Source organism: Gambusia affinis, linkage group LG12 (assembly GCF_019740435.1).
Source record: "Gambusia affinis linkage group LG12, SWU_Gaff_1.0, whole genome shotgun sequence".
NCBI lineage: Eukaryota > Metazoa > Chordata > Actinopteri > Cyprinodontiformes > Poeciliidae > Gambusia > Gambusia affinis.
Genome location: NC_057879.1, coordinates 18,795,549 through 18,810,054, shown reverse-complemented (window position 1 = coordinate 18,810,054; position 14,506 = coordinate 18,795,549). Strand labels below are relative to the sequence as shown.

Below are 14,506 nucleotides of genomic sequence, written 5' to 3'. Positions count from 1 at the left end.
CTTGGATGTGTGAAGAAGTCTGGAAGGCATTACTGCTTGAAACAAGTTTACTAAAAAAACATAGCATTGCTGCCACCTCGTGGTGGAAAATGGTATTGCTAAGTATTATTTTTAGGGAAAATGACAAGACACTTTATCATGGCTCTACTTTGTTAGAGCCAACTACCAACAGAAAATGCATTCCCTTCTATCACTATAGGTAATCATTTATTTGTTACATTTTTTTTTCTAATGTTAACCAAAAGTAATAGGAATTCGGAATAAATGGAACATTCCAGATAGTTGGTTCTTTCCAGCTCTGCTCCGCTCTGACTGTGGGATGTGCTGATAGCTTTGTGTACAGCTATTTTTCTACACATTTTGTATTTCTTCTAAGGTGGGTCAGTCATTTTCCGTCCAAAGAACTCTCACGAAACATATTGGATTTAAGAATAAGCAATTTATTTTCTCTTTGAATTCGTTATAGCTACTATTCTGAAGCTAACTGTTATGTAGGTCAGAGGAGATCAAATCATGTTTTCATTAAATTATGTTAAATACGGAAAACATACTGGGTTGTACATGGATTATTGCAGAGGAGAAGTGTCAGTATAGTATATAACCCCAGAATTAAAGACTTGGTTTATTTAATATATTTTACGTTTGGCACAGTAGCGCTAGCATAATATGTTTTGATGATCTTTAATAACAACACAAATAACTTGCATAAATATGATTATATTACATCTGAAAAAATAAGAAACGTTTTTACAAAAATATTTATATGTCAATATGTGTTTATGAAGAGGTTCTACTTCTTTGGTTTGGCCATTCATGTGCCCATTTTTTTTCTTTTTACGCATCTTGTCAATTTGTTTTTGTATGACCTTTTATCCATCTTGAACCTTTGCATTATACTTTGAAAAAGACAAAACATGGACTAAGAATTCTGGAAAATGTTTGGATTCTTGCATTTATTATACAGTCCAGCTTATCAGCTCTGTAAAAAGTATTTTTACAAAACAAAACTTTTTGTGACTTACTATTTCTTAAATAATAGTTCCATAGCATTTGTCATCTATCTGCACCTTGAGGTAGATAATTGAGCTAAATGATTTCATATTGCTGCCCAGCCCAGGCTGACAGCTTCACCGTTGTCTCCATAACAGGTAGAGGGGGAGCCACCAGACGGCAACATGTCGAGTAAAAGGGCCAAGGGGAAGAACACTAAGAAGCGTCCCCAGCGGGCCACCTCCAATGTGTTTGCCATGTTCGATCAGTCTCAGATCCAGGAGTTCAAAGAGGCTTTTAACATGATCGACCAAAACAGAGATGGATTTATTGACAAAGAAGATCTCCATGACATGCTCGCCTCATTAGGTGATATTTATAATCACAGATATTCATGTTCAGTTGATCAATAATAAAACTCTTGATAAAGGCATTTTCCAACATGAGAATAAAAAAGAATATGTAAAAACACGATGTACTATTTCATTTTGTAAATCCATTAAAGTCTAAATATGGAACTACAGCAGAGCAACATTAACATTTTGTTTTAACATTTGCCAGGTAAAAATCCTACTGATGAGTACCTGGAAGCCATGATGAATGAAGCCCCCGGCCCAATTAACTTCACCATGTTTCTGACCATGTTTGGAGAAAAGCTGAACGGCACTGATCCAGAGGACGTGATCCGCAATGCGTTTGCCTGCTTCGATGAAGAGGGCACAGGTATGTTGAACTTTCACCGAACCGCATTTTCACTTCCCTGTCTACAGGGTAAGGAAATCAGTAACATTTCCACCTGTTTTCTCCTCTCAGGTGTGATCCAGGAGGAGTACCTGCGGGAGCTGCTCACCACCATGGGCGACAGGTTCACCGACGAAGAAGTGGACGAGCTCTTCCGCGAGGCCCCGATTGACAAGAAGGGCAACTTCAACTATGTAGCTTTCACACGTATTTTAAAACATGGCGCCAAGGACAAGGACGATTAGTGACGAGGGATGTGCCTGTTGAGGTTCATTCTGTACTCCATTTGCATCTTGAAACGGGTTAATATTTTATTTAGATCAGCTATATCCTTAGTTTGGCTCATAAAAAAGCTCTGTGGTAGTCGGTTGAAGATCATTTGTTTAAGCTGCTTCCTGGACCTCTGGGTCCCCTTCTAATCTTTATTGCAGAGCTCATTTTGCACATCTTTGACAACATTTCAGGGTTAAATTATGTAGGAAAGAACCCTCGTGGAGAAAGCTGGAAATAAACTGATACGAGGCGTTTACTTAAAACTAAATAACTTGTGGTTTTGTAGGAATGTTTTGACATTAAATTGTGTTCTGAGACCAGTAATGGAATCTCTGATCCTTTTTCAAAACATTTTATTTCAAAACAAAGGCAGATGCTTATGACTTGTCTTTCCATTCTACAAAAGAAGACCATAAATTTGACCAAAACTGCAGGTGACTCAGGATTTCTTTATGTGGGATAACAATGCATGTACAATTGAAGAACTAATTCTGTTCATAGTGGGCAGTGTTGTTGACAGTGGTTGTAGTTTCAATGTTTTCCTTTGGGATGCATTAAGCAGCAGGCTTACATGTTTAAAATCTACAGTCAAAACCCCCAATGAGCTTTTTGTATACTTAAGACAAATTCTAGAGGTTTAGTAACAATTGCTTTAAAAATTCCAAATTTAAGTACTCTCCTTTTTGTACTAACAACAAAAAAATATATAACAAAAACACTTCCATGCATAAAGACATTAATTTGGATATGCACCTACATTAGAGTGAATGAACCTGACTAACCTGCAGATTTAGGAAGGCTTCTGAGAAAATTTCCCTAACTTTAAAAGTACCAGCCATGATAAGACCTGGGATTATTTCCCTTCGTTTGTCTGTTCTTGTGTCCAATGATGACACGTCATTTACGTGATGATTGGAGTATTTAACATGTAAGCACCCAACTTCAACAATATTCAATATAACTACATTAATGACAGCTGCATCCAGGTTCAGTGTTCTTAACATTTCCAACTGTGATGATTACGTTCCTACGGAATCTGAAAAAGTAGACACATTAATTTTTGTATCTTTCATGTCTGGATCAATGGCGTAAAAAGACAAAATGAAAAATATTCTATATTGAACTACTAAAACTTGTATGGAGAATTCTTTAACTTTGACGAAACAAGACTGAGAACTTTGGAAAGTTGATTCTGAAAAATATTTGAGCCCAAGATTACTTTTTGCCTTCTTGATTTCTAGTAGTTGGGACAGAGGATGAAAGAACATAACATAAATGTGGCCTTGACCTCAAGAACACATCTAATGTCTGAAAAATGGATATAAACCACAAATGGTTTTGCTGTTACAGAATGGGTGCAAGTCCCTGTGGAATCGACCTCAATCTTGAACAAGACTGGAGTGTTACGGTAGAAAGTACACACACTGCAGAGGTCCAGTCTGTATTCAGACACCGATGTTGATAACCAACAGCCCATGTTTTCAAATGATTGATTGTTTATCCCATACAGCACCCTCTTCACAATAAATAAAGTAAGATCTGCTTCTTACTTGAAGCACTCTGAGACCTTTGCATTGCTCACAGAGCAACTTAAATCACACAACATAGCAGAGTTGATCACTCTGCCAGAGCCAGGTTTTTAGACTGGATCTTTGATAGGTGGTCTGATATACAAGCCTCGATCCTGTCGCACTGAGCCAGAAAATCCTAGAAATATACAATGATTGTAGTTATTCTTGTAATCAAGACAGTTTTCAATAAAACATGAATGTGCCTTTTAGAAAAAAAAACAAAATCGCATATAGGCTAACCTGCACTGCTTTCACAAGACCCTTCTTCTTTGTTTTGCAGTCGGCAAAATTTTCAGGGATGGCCTTAAAAGAGAAGGTTGTAATGTCAGGTCATAGAAGTCACAATAATAATAATAGAAAAACACCACATAAATACAAAATAGCAGAACAGATTACCATGGCATCTATCTGCTCCAGGATTTTCATGAACTGCTCAGCTGCTATTTTTACTCTGTGATCTAGTTTGCTCAGTGCTTCTGCCTGGAGGTCTTTTGCGAGGAAGCCCTAAAGAAAGAAAGAGCAAAGAAATATTGATGTTGACAATAGACTGAAAGACATGTTATTGACAACAATTACTGGTAAACAAAAGTTACCATGCCGTAACTGCCTGCTTACATTCTTTAATCCAGTTAATTCCCCATCTACCGCCTCCAGTTTTTTAGCTGTCTGCTCCACAGACTTTTCAATTTCTTTCAGCTTCTTTAGTTCAGCCTCTTCCTCTGGGCTGTTCTGTTTGCAGATTACAGTGAGTATCTCCTTATTTACACACCATCAGACACCAGTCATGGTGCACGTAAAGTCCTCACCCGCTTTCCAATCATCATGAGTTTGCAGCCCTCTTTTACTCCACAGCTGGAGAGACTCGCTCCCATGTCCTTCAGAGACTTTCCTGCAAAATTTGGTGTTAGAGATTAAACAGAAAATTCAAGTTCACTTCTGAGTTCAATGATAGCTTACCTTTAAAAATGAGTTTCTGTGAAGCCGGTGGAACACCAGTAGCTTCATTAAGAGCATCTGACAAGTCTTTAACAGTGGGTCCTGTTCCATCCTCTTGACTTGTTAGCGTGATGCTGTGTTTAGTTGATCCTGAAAAGGAAAATAAAACTGAAATTAAGAAAATATTAGCATCACTACCTAAAAGTGTGATCATTGTTTCATCAGTAAGTTGAGATTTTGAATTGGAAATAATTGTTGTCAATAATAATAAATTACTTTGTTTTGCTTTTGATTATTTTTGATTCGTGAGAGATTTTAAGTAACTACAAATTAATAACAATAGTACAAAATGTACTATTTAAAAATATTATTTTTACGTGTTATTCTTATTTTAGGTTTTGCTTAGCAATGAGAGTAAGCTACACTAGTATTTAAAAATACATTCCTTCATTGTGTGCTTGCTTTAAATGCTGGCCTGAGAAAGATGGATAAATTACAGCAAACATGAGGTAAAAGACTCTAATCCTTCGAAGTTGCATAGTGTTATCCCTTTCACTTTTTAAATTGCACTGCTAGCATAAGCACCAGCGGGAAAAAAATCACGTCTTCTCGATTAAAATGATTTTGTACATCGTAACGTGACAAATGTATTCAAAACATGTCATATTAATAGGGAGTTGTTTAAAACATACACAACTGTTAAAATAGCAATGCAGTTTAGAACAAAAATAAATATAAGACACCGATTTCAATCAACCCCTAGCTGTAATTAATTTAGTTGAAACCAACCATTTTACTGGATCTGATTTCTTTGATTTTAAATGTTTAAAATGTAATAACACCATTCAAATATGAATTGTAATGAGATACATCAGCTTAGCATCACCTAGCACCTAACTACACTAAAAAAACTAAAGAAATAATTTAATGACAGACTTAACGTTATAATGTAGAAGAGTTTTACCGTATGCGACAGTCACAGTAATTGTTTGCGCTGACATTGTTGCGTTCTAGCTTCCGTCCTTATACAACGCTAATACAGCTAACTGTTGCTAACTTCGAACATTTCCGGTGAACACCGGAAGCACTTATTTATTTAATTATATCTTTATAAAATTATTTCTGTATAAAAGTACATACATAGGAAAACTAACTCTTCAAAATAATAAACATAAAGTTTGATTCTCATCAGCTATATTCATAAACAGTACCAAAAATAAGACATATGCAATCACTCGGGACATCTGACACATTCCCTCCAACTGGCTCTGTGGCGCAATGGATAGCGCATTGGACTTCTAGCAAGACTCTAGGGAAGAGATTCAAAGGTTGTGGGTTCGAGTCCCACCAGAGTCGCATTTTCAGGAAAGGAAAAAAAGATGTTGGTAATAACCATTGAATACAGATCACTACTTCATAAACCCTCTGATGTGTAAGTGGGTCCTTTTTGACCCAGTAATGAAAAGTTTTCATCACTTCATATTCCAACCCCGGATAAGCGGAAGAAGATAGATGGATGGATGGATGAATGGATGCTTAAATAAATGCACACACATACATACACTCATGCGTGATATAAACAGTAATGTTAGTTAGCTTGTTTAGCGAGCGAGTTTCAAGAAACGTACTCTTTCGCACCCAGTCACGGTAGACTGTATAGTCAGTCACTCACGCATCAGAGGGTTAAAGACTGAGAAAAATTATTAAATGTCAAATTCAGATGTTGATAAATTGTCAAAACTGAGCTGTCACAAAATGTTTGTTTTACCAGCCTTTATTTTTTCCCCCTGTGATTTATAAAAGAAGACTGCTCTCAACATTTTTGTTTTTTAACCTTGCGATGAACTAAAATACTGAGCCTTGCAAAAGACATATAAGGAAAAATATGTTTCTATTAGGCTACATATCTATTTAGTTTGGGCTATTTATTTTTATTTTTTTGCAGATTGTGTAAAAGTAACTCTGGATCTCTGCAAAATATCAAATAAATTAAAACATTTTGATAGCTTCTGCAAAAGAAGAAAACTTTGCAGAACATAGTGAATGCTTAAATTTTTTCCTTCAAAAGTTTGCCTTGTCATTAGCTTTCCATTGATTTTGTAATCTCCAACACTAAGATAAGTGTTGGAGATTACACTTATTCCAGGAGTTCCAGGATGTAACAGTACTTCTACAAAAGTGTATTTTTCTTTTTTCCTTGAGAAGTCCAAATTTTCTTTCCAAAGGTTTTGCAATAGCTTGCACAAACAGAATACATTCATGGGATACAGCTATAGGTCACAACATTATTCAAAAGAAGAAGACAGGTTTTGCAGGATATGATCAGTAATCATATGCTGATCATATCAGTGCAAAAGCATATTTATGAATGCTATCTAAACATTGGTTTCAACACTTGTTTTTAATTTTTCATCGTATTTCTATATTGTATTACTTGGTAAATGAGTTGAAGGGTAGTTCAGAGGGAAGACTATCCCCAATAAAGAAGAGACAACCCCTACAGAGAAAAAAACCCAATACAATTATTATCAATAAATTACAAACACAATGCTAAGATAAAAGACATCATTTATTTTGCATGTTTCAAGTACCCCTGCAGATATTTTAAACAAGCAGAGCAAGGGAATTAGCTCCACCTTGGAGAGCTCAAAACAAACGGTAAGGACTTAACCGAGACACAAAGCTAACAAATAGGCAAATAAATTAATAATAAAAGTCATTAACAAAAACCAAAACCAAAAAATTGGTGAGGACAACAGGTCAAAAACGATGCTGAATACTTTTTTTTAAAGGCCACATGCTAACATGGTAGTAGTAACCATACACGATCCAACACCAGGGCAGCTTCAAAATAGTAGTGTGTTCATATCCAACGGGTTTGCATGTATAAATGTTACTCTACATAGAAAAGTGTTTTCAGTTGAAGTGCAGTTGTCTTCATGTCATCTTTTTTTACGAGGCAGGAATCTGTGGAAGGCCAAACTCATCCACCAAAACCCCGTCCTGAAAGAGAAACAGAGAGTTTTCTATAAGAGTATAATTCATTTATTTTACATAAACTTCCTAAAAGACACATCTTACTAAACTGAGATATGTAAAAAAGAGCATACACCTCGACTATTACATTTATGTCCTTGAGATCCCTTTTTCTCAAATTTAATTTCTGAATAAAATAATATAAACAGACCACTGTGTGGATTTAGGGGAAAACCTATTCATATTTCTACTAGAAAAAATAAATAAATAAAAAAAGCCTACATCCTTTTCCTTCCGCTTTAAAATATGCTTTGTGAATTGAATTCAAATTCAATTAGAAGGTCTGTCCAAACTTTTGGTCTGTACTGTAAAATCAATTAGAGTAACATTGAAATTTGTGGCTGTAATGTGATAAAAAGCAGAAAGGTTCAAGAAATACTTCTACAAAGCAGTGGAGAGGATACTGCACTGCCAGGCTTAAATGTCACTGAATCCGTTGGCAGCGGTGATGTCTGGACTGCTACCTTGTTTGTCTTGCTGTCGCTGGGAATTCCTTCTGGGATAGACGGAGCAGCCGACGCTTCGTCCAAATAGGAGGTGTCATCATCCAGTAGGAGCTCATCCCCCAGGGCATCCAGCTCTGAAACAGTTTCAAATCCACACTTATTTTGGAAAACTAACAAAGCCGTAATTGTCATTTCCAGTCACATTTACAATTCATTTCATCAGTTCATTTTCAGCACAGCCCGTCCTGCTTCGCGGCCCCCATTTCTTTTGCTGTCAGTGAGGCCGGCAGACATGACTGATTTGCAGGATATTATTTTCTCTCATCGCTTGTGCGATGTAATTAGAAGTCTGCTGTTGATGCTTTCTCTCTCATTAACTGTGATCAGTCATTGTGAAATACCCATTCGCCCAAATTATGAAGAAAACCCTTAAAGTTTTATGCCCAACCTGCTTCAAGATCCTCCTCGTCGATGTCTGGAGTGCAGTAGCTGCGGCTCAGGGACTCCTGCACCTCACCGGCTTCCTCCATCATGTCTTCCAGCTGGTCTTGTAAATCCTGCGAGGCCGAAGAAGCAAATTTCACATGAAACAAACAATAAGTTAAAGTTATATGAGAAACGGAAGCTATTTCCAAATTGCTCTATCCCTGTTTCTAATGCAACACCTGGTCCATTAAAATTTCACCTGCTCTTAAAGTTTTACTTAGCATTCTGCGCATCACTGTGTGCTGCTGAAATTCTTAATTACACTTAGCATACTTTTGTGTTTTTAAGTAAAAACCACTGCAAGAAAAGTCTGACCCATCTCAAGAAGTACTGTGAATAATTTCAAACCATTTTAAGAAAAAATTATAGTCATAAAATTGTAAAAATAATTTTCACTTTGACCGCTGGTCCCATCTTTCTAAAGTGCTCCAGCTGTGTGTTTTCCCATCGGTTTTCTGATAACCTGTTTCAAGCAGGATCTCTTCTGCCTGCTTGGTTTTCTGTTTGTTAGCACTCTGTTGCTTTCTTAAAAAGTATACAAATACTTTTAAAGAAAAAACTAGGACAGTCTTATGGTGAAGATGTGAACACAGGCTTGTGTTATGTTTATGAGCAGAATGGTAAAATCATATACTGGCAAAACAATTAACATTTTTTTGACCCACAATTTAGTGAGGGGAAGTAAAAATGACATTCCTCTTGTTCATTAAATGCTGTTTAACCATGCCAGCCTGCTACTTTTCTTATTACTGCTTCTTAAAAATCCTAAAATATTTGTTGGTGTATCAATGATAATAATATTCCTTTTGCTAGTTGGCAACCTTTTGTAACAGAATCAGTCAAAGGACAGGAGAAAAAGAGTTTGTCCCAAACATACATCGATCTGATCAAGCTTGACGTCCTTGTAAGCTTTTTTCATTTCCTTTGCACCGATCTTCATCGCCTCCACCTGGGGAGAGAAAACAGGCAGAAGAATGTATATTTAGTCACTGCCACTATAATCGGACTTGTTGATAAGAAGACTGGTCAAGACAAATCTGTGTCCTGTGATCGTTGGACTGTAGAACAAAACAAGATTTAGCTGCAGGTTGTACGCTGGTGTTTTAATATCACAAAGGTGACTCTCTGTCAAGACCCTTTCATTTCTGATGCCTTTATATGTTTTTAACGTGAACCATTTCTTTAATATTTTATCATTCACTGAACTCACCTCCAAATGTTTATTTAATTGTTAATCAAGCCTAAATTGTTTTAAATACAATGGAGATTTAAAGTAATTTGGTGAGCAATTTCCAGAGGATTGCTGCTAAAAAAATATTAAAAACTAACATTTGTAAAATCAAAAGAAAATGATAACCAAAATAGAAATTACACAAGCACCGCTGGTTACCAATGTGATGTGTTTATTGTTAGTTGGAGAAACGTGTGTGATTGGCCATTTTGCTTTAGCACTCACATTTCATAAGTAATTATGCTTGTATTTAGCATAACACCAAATAGATGATATGACTGAAATATCTGACAAGAAAAATGACATGCAGATAATTTTCAACAACCCTTCTTGTTTTGATTCTACTCTTGGGTTCATTTGTTGATTTATTCATTGTACAATCTCCAGAATAGTCTGATGTTTTTCAGCCTTTACAATAATTTTCACATTGAAACAACGGCCATACTGGCTGCTGCTACTCACTGTCTGTCTGTGTCATGTACTTTGTTTTACATGTTGTGCTCAAAGTGAGAGCAGAGCAGAAAGCAGATGAAAATTTTACAACGTCCAAAACAAGAGCACAAAGTTTATGGCGCAGGACAACAATGTTTCTTTTCCTTTTTCTTTTTAAAGATTTCTTCGACTATCTGTTTGTCAATTAAATCAGAGATAGGCTCTTTTATGTCATTGGTAACAGTTAAGTGGGTCACAATGTAGTAGTTATTAAACATTTTAAGGTGTAATCAAGTCCTTAATTTTTAATTTTATTTTACCTCTAATGTAATATCAGATCTGGGCTTCCATAATCCTGATACATTTCAAGATTTTAGTTTCTTACTGTAGTTTTTGTGTCCTTCAAAGTCTGGATTGTGTAGTTAGCTTGCTCCATATTGAATGACTGCTGGGCCAGCTGCTCCCTTTGACCTTCATACCTGAGAGAAAAAAAACGGTACAAAAGTTTCAGACATCTCATCCATCCACTGACCATGTTTTGACATTTCAATAAACTTGTACTGTCACCATCCTACTTATCAAGTTCTACAATCCCGCAAACAGTCGCAATTTGTTCTCTTAAGGAGTTGTTAACCCTTTCATCTGTCACATTCAGAGATAAACAAAAGCGGCTTCTCAAATGCTGTCCCCTCATCCTGAGACTCCCTACAGCGACACTTTGAAATGTAAGATTGACGAGGTTCAATGGACGTCTGTTGTTGCTTTTGCTACTCATCTTCTCACTGGTGTTATATAAGTTGGCGTGTAGATTTATTAAGAAGTCCCTCTTCAAAATATGGTTGGGAATCTCAGTGAGGCTAACCTGCATAAATAAAGGTAAAATTAGTTTAATCTTTAAAGCCTGAGCAACATGTCTTAAGGAACAATATTATAATAATATTATATGCCTATTTGGAGTTTAAAAACATTTGTTTGGAATATAATAAAATAAAACAATCCTTTAATAGAAGTGAAGGTTAAAATGATGAAAAGCTAGCCAATCCTAAATGCCCTCTGATGCCACAAAACTCCATCCAAGAGTTACTGAGTTCTACTACCTACCAGGACCTTTTTCTGAAGTAAACTGGCTTAGTAACTTGGTTTTAACCAAATAGCTTAACCTGGAAATGGTGGGTGGAAAAAGAATGCCTCCTGTTGTACAAACCCACTTTTAAGCAGCCGCTAGCTCTTGTTCCTAACTCACTTTCATCTGTTGTTTGTTTTCACCTCTCAAATAATTACTACAAGAGTTTATAAGACTATACTATGATGCCCAGGTACCACATTTTGAGAATCTTAAATATAGTCAATGAAGTTGTTGTAAATATTCATTTGCATCAGAGAAGTAGATCCATTGTGTCAGTCTGAGTATACTCACATTCTCTTCTGCTTAAGGACTCTCATGGCCTTCTGCTTCACCATATTCTGCATTCAGGATTAAATACAACCATCAACATTCGATTTGTTTTCCTTTATTCAGAAGAACTATTTCAGCTAATTGTTTCCATACCTTTGAGGGCCCATCTCTCATCTTTTTCAGCTGATCTTTGTACTTCAGCAGTTCGGCATCGAGCCTGCCTATTTTCTTTTCAATGGACTCTGACCTGGCATCTACCTAAAAGAGAACGGGGTCAATTGAAGGTAATGATTTCCAGCATCCCGTGTTTAAAATGACCTGCATTTGTGAATGTGTTTGCATTAGAGGTAATAGTGAGGTAAAGGCTTTTAAAATAATTGAGGCTAACACATTCATTCTCCCATATCTAACACAACAGGTTCGGGTGTAAAATAGCAGATGCTTTATTTGTGCTATATTTGTGTCAGCGGGAATAATTAACAGTAACCTGTGAGGTAATTAGCCCAGTATCGACAGCATTTCTGTGGCCGTGTTAGCTAAGTAACACCGTCGTTGGTCACATAAAGCAGTCAGAAACAACAATAGTCTACCTCTGATGCTGACAATACTCACAGTGCTGATGCAGTCCGACAGGTTCGGAGGAGGCGCTTTGGGCTTCCCGCGTCCGAATATTCTGTTCATTTTTCAAAGTCTTTAATTATCTTAAGGTTTTTAGTTTCCTTTAGAATAAATAATAACCATCAAACCGAAAAGATTCCTGCATTGGAGCCGACCGGAAATAACGGTCCACACGCAAAAACGACATGATTGGTTAGTGCGGAGATCGTGACCAATAAGAGACTGGACTACATGTTTCCACCCAGCGGTGAGCTGAGGTACTGCAGATTTCAAAGAAGCCCTTTTGTCCCAACAGACATCATCCATCATCAGTCTTTGTTAGTTCTCTTCTGAAGAGGGGGCAGGCATAAAATGGAGACATTAATAAAAATTGATCTATCCATCTATCAATCACATTCTTTAATATCATTGTGAATTATTATTTGTAAATATTTGTATGAATATTAACTATTACAGATTTTTTTGTTGCTTTGATACATTTCTCACATCACTTTTAGACATTTACACACGGCTAGTGCGTTTTTCAAAACAACTATACAAACTCCAAAACGTGGTTGATACTCACAACCATGTTGTCGACTTTTCAGAAGTGAGTCAAAATGGAAAGTTTATTTATCAAGAACCCAATGCTATGAATGGAAATGTTATCAAAATATAAGTCCCAAGAACGTAAATAAGAACAAGATAGTCAAATGGCTTTGTCTTGTTTTTTGACAATTGTCACAATTCTGATGCATTTGCAGTTTTTTTTTTCTATTTTTTCATTGCTTTCATGCAGATGTCAACTCAAGCTTTACATTTTCAAGACTACCACACAGGTCTAAACAGCAGCACTGGTGGAGACACATTTGGTTTGCAAAAGGCTTTAACTGTGCCAAAATAATTCAAATCTGACACAAAATCAAATATTGCCTTCAAAGACTTGCAAACAAGTCTATGAGCTTTTCCAGTCATTACATAATGGACAAAATACAAGCACTATTTCAACATGTTTGCAATGTATAAATCAATCAATGAAATAAAGACTATTGGTTTTATAGTTTATGACCAAACTGCATTCAGAAATACATTTGCTTTTGACTGACATGGCAAAAGCAAATATTAATGTTATAAGATCAAGTTCGTAACATGCAAACTGCGCTCTTGATTTAAAAAGACGTTTGTGAGGCATTTAGAAACAAAAAAATAACGCCAATCACCCATAAATCTTATTTCCTGCTCTTTTGGAGCACAAAACGTTCTTCTAAGCAAAACATTCACAATATATGTTTTAATCAGTGACCCAGCAGGCACCTCATGTGGAACAGTTTTCTGTTTGAAAAGTGAGGCTTGCCGGATTCTTAACACGAACAAGAATCTATTACACAACCCGCTACATGTAAGAGCTAATTCACATGCACCTTGACAGACATACACTGAGAGGAAAAAAAATAAATAAATGCTGTAATCTTTTGTGATTGGAGCTGACAGTTTCATCAATTCACCCAAGAACGGATTGATTTAATTTCTTCGTTTCTGGCTCTGCTTAATGATTGCACCTATAGGGCTGTGAGCTGCTCCAGGAAACATGGATTTGAGAAATTGTTGAGATGAAAGAAAAACTCTGCAGGGGTCCAGCTCTTAGCCCCAAGCTTTGCTTTTGAGTGGTGGTGTCTACCACTCAGCTGCAGTAATCCCAAAGATCTCAAAAGTTTCCGAAGTGTTCATTTCAGAGTGAATTTCTTCTTCTCTTGAGAAAATATTTGACAAATGCTTATAAAGTTTTACCGCTTATTCAGTTGTTTCAGATCTACCTTATGTAATTATCTGCTCCCTTTTGAGTACAGCCACTTAGTCGACTAGCTATTTAAAAAAAAAATTCTTTTGTTAATGAAACCCTCAAAGAATGACCCAATCAATGAAATGAACTGTCTATTATGAAAAAAGCTTTTGACAAGCCTGGAGTCCTGGCTCATTTAGCTGTGTCACGCATGTTTTTGTATCGTAATCTTGATGGAAAAGGAAATGTCAACTGTCTGAATCAGTTTAAAAGCTTCACAGTTACCCTCGCAGATGGAAACACAAGAAACAAGGTGATGGCAGTATACAAAAGGGGATACATAGGACCCTTCATATGAGGTATATTTCTGTGAAATGACACTTTATCAATGTAATGCAAGGAACGTCAATTGCCCTAAAGCATATCTATAGCATTTGGGATTAGGGAGACGAGAAGGTTTTTAATTATCTAAACAGGTGGCTTAGAACAACAACCTGCAGTTAACAGCTTGAACACCTTGACTGTTTGATCCTAACAGTGAGAGAACAAACTCTGAGAGTCAGAGCAAGATTGAACAATTGTCAATTGTCA

At 36.4% G+C, this 14,506-nt stretch overlaps 3 protein-coding genes and 1 non-coding gene across 6 annotated transcripts; 2 read left to right on the top strand and 2 right to left on the bottom strand.

Moving 5' to 3' along the window:
• The first annotated feature begins 109 nt into the window (after positions 1-109).
• Positions 110-2,319, top strand: myl12.2 (myosin, light chain 12, genome duplicate 2). 2 transcript variants are annotated; one of them, XM_044135487.1, is made up of 4 exons: positions 110-199; positions 1,149-1,359; positions 1,552-1,713; positions 1,804-2,319. In XM_044135487.1, exons 2-4 carry the CDS (start codon positions 1,176-1,178, stop codon positions 1,974-1,976), a joined length of 519 nt encoding a protein of 172 aa, XP_043991422.1. In that variant the 5' UTR covers positions 110-199; positions 1,149-1,175; the 3' UTR covers positions 1,977-2,319. The 2 variants fall into 2 exon arrangements, with proteins under 2 accessions (XP_043991422.1, XP_043991421.1); XM_044135486.1 differs by lacking the exon at positions 110-199 and adding an exon at positions 232-376.
• A 26-nt stretch (positions 2,320-2,345) lies between these two features.
• Positions 2,346-5,591, bottom strand: bag1 (BCL2 associated athanogene 1). The gene is made up of 7 exons (XM_044135485.1): positions 5,476-5,591; positions 4,533-4,661; positions 4,382-4,464; positions 4,191-4,304; positions 3,972-4,079; positions 3,816-3,878; positions 2,346-3,711 (listed from the first exon to the last, which is right to left on the bottom strand). Exons 1-7 carry the CDS (start codon positions 5,510-5,512, stop codon positions 3,622-3,624), a joined length of 624 nt encoding a protein of 207 aa, XP_043991420.1. The 5' UTR covers positions 5,513-5,591; the 3' UTR covers positions 2,346-3,621.
• A 184-nt stretch (positions 5,592-5,775) lies between these two features.
• trnar-ucu lies at positions 5,776-5,867 on the top strand. The gene is given in 2 exon segments: positions 5,776-5,812; positions 5,832-5,867. It is a non-coding gene; the product is annotated as a tRNA-Arg (tRNA).
• A 1,195-nt stretch (positions 5,868-7,062) lies between these two features.
• Positions 7,063-12,348, bottom strand: chmp5a (charged multivesicular body protein 5a). 2 transcript variants are annotated; one of them, XM_044135483.1, is made up of 8 exons: positions 12,151-12,348; positions 11,692-11,796; positions 11,560-11,606; positions 10,528-10,621; positions 9,357-9,428; positions 8,442-8,550; positions 8,012-8,127; positions 7,063-7,514 (listed from the first exon to the last, which is right to left on the bottom strand). In XM_044135483.1, the coding sequence occupies exons 1-8, from the start codon at positions 12,217-12,219 to the stop codon at positions 7,464-7,466; spliced, it is 663 nt and encodes a 220-aa protein (XP_043991418.1). In that variant the 5' UTR covers positions 12,220-12,348; the 3' UTR covers positions 7,063-7,463. The 2 variants fall into 2 exon arrangements, with proteins under 2 accessions (XP_043991418.1, XP_043991419.1); XM_044135484.1 differs by having other exon boundaries at positions 11,692-11,792; positions 12,151-12,305.
• Positions 12,349-14,506: the final 2,158 nt, after the last annotated feature.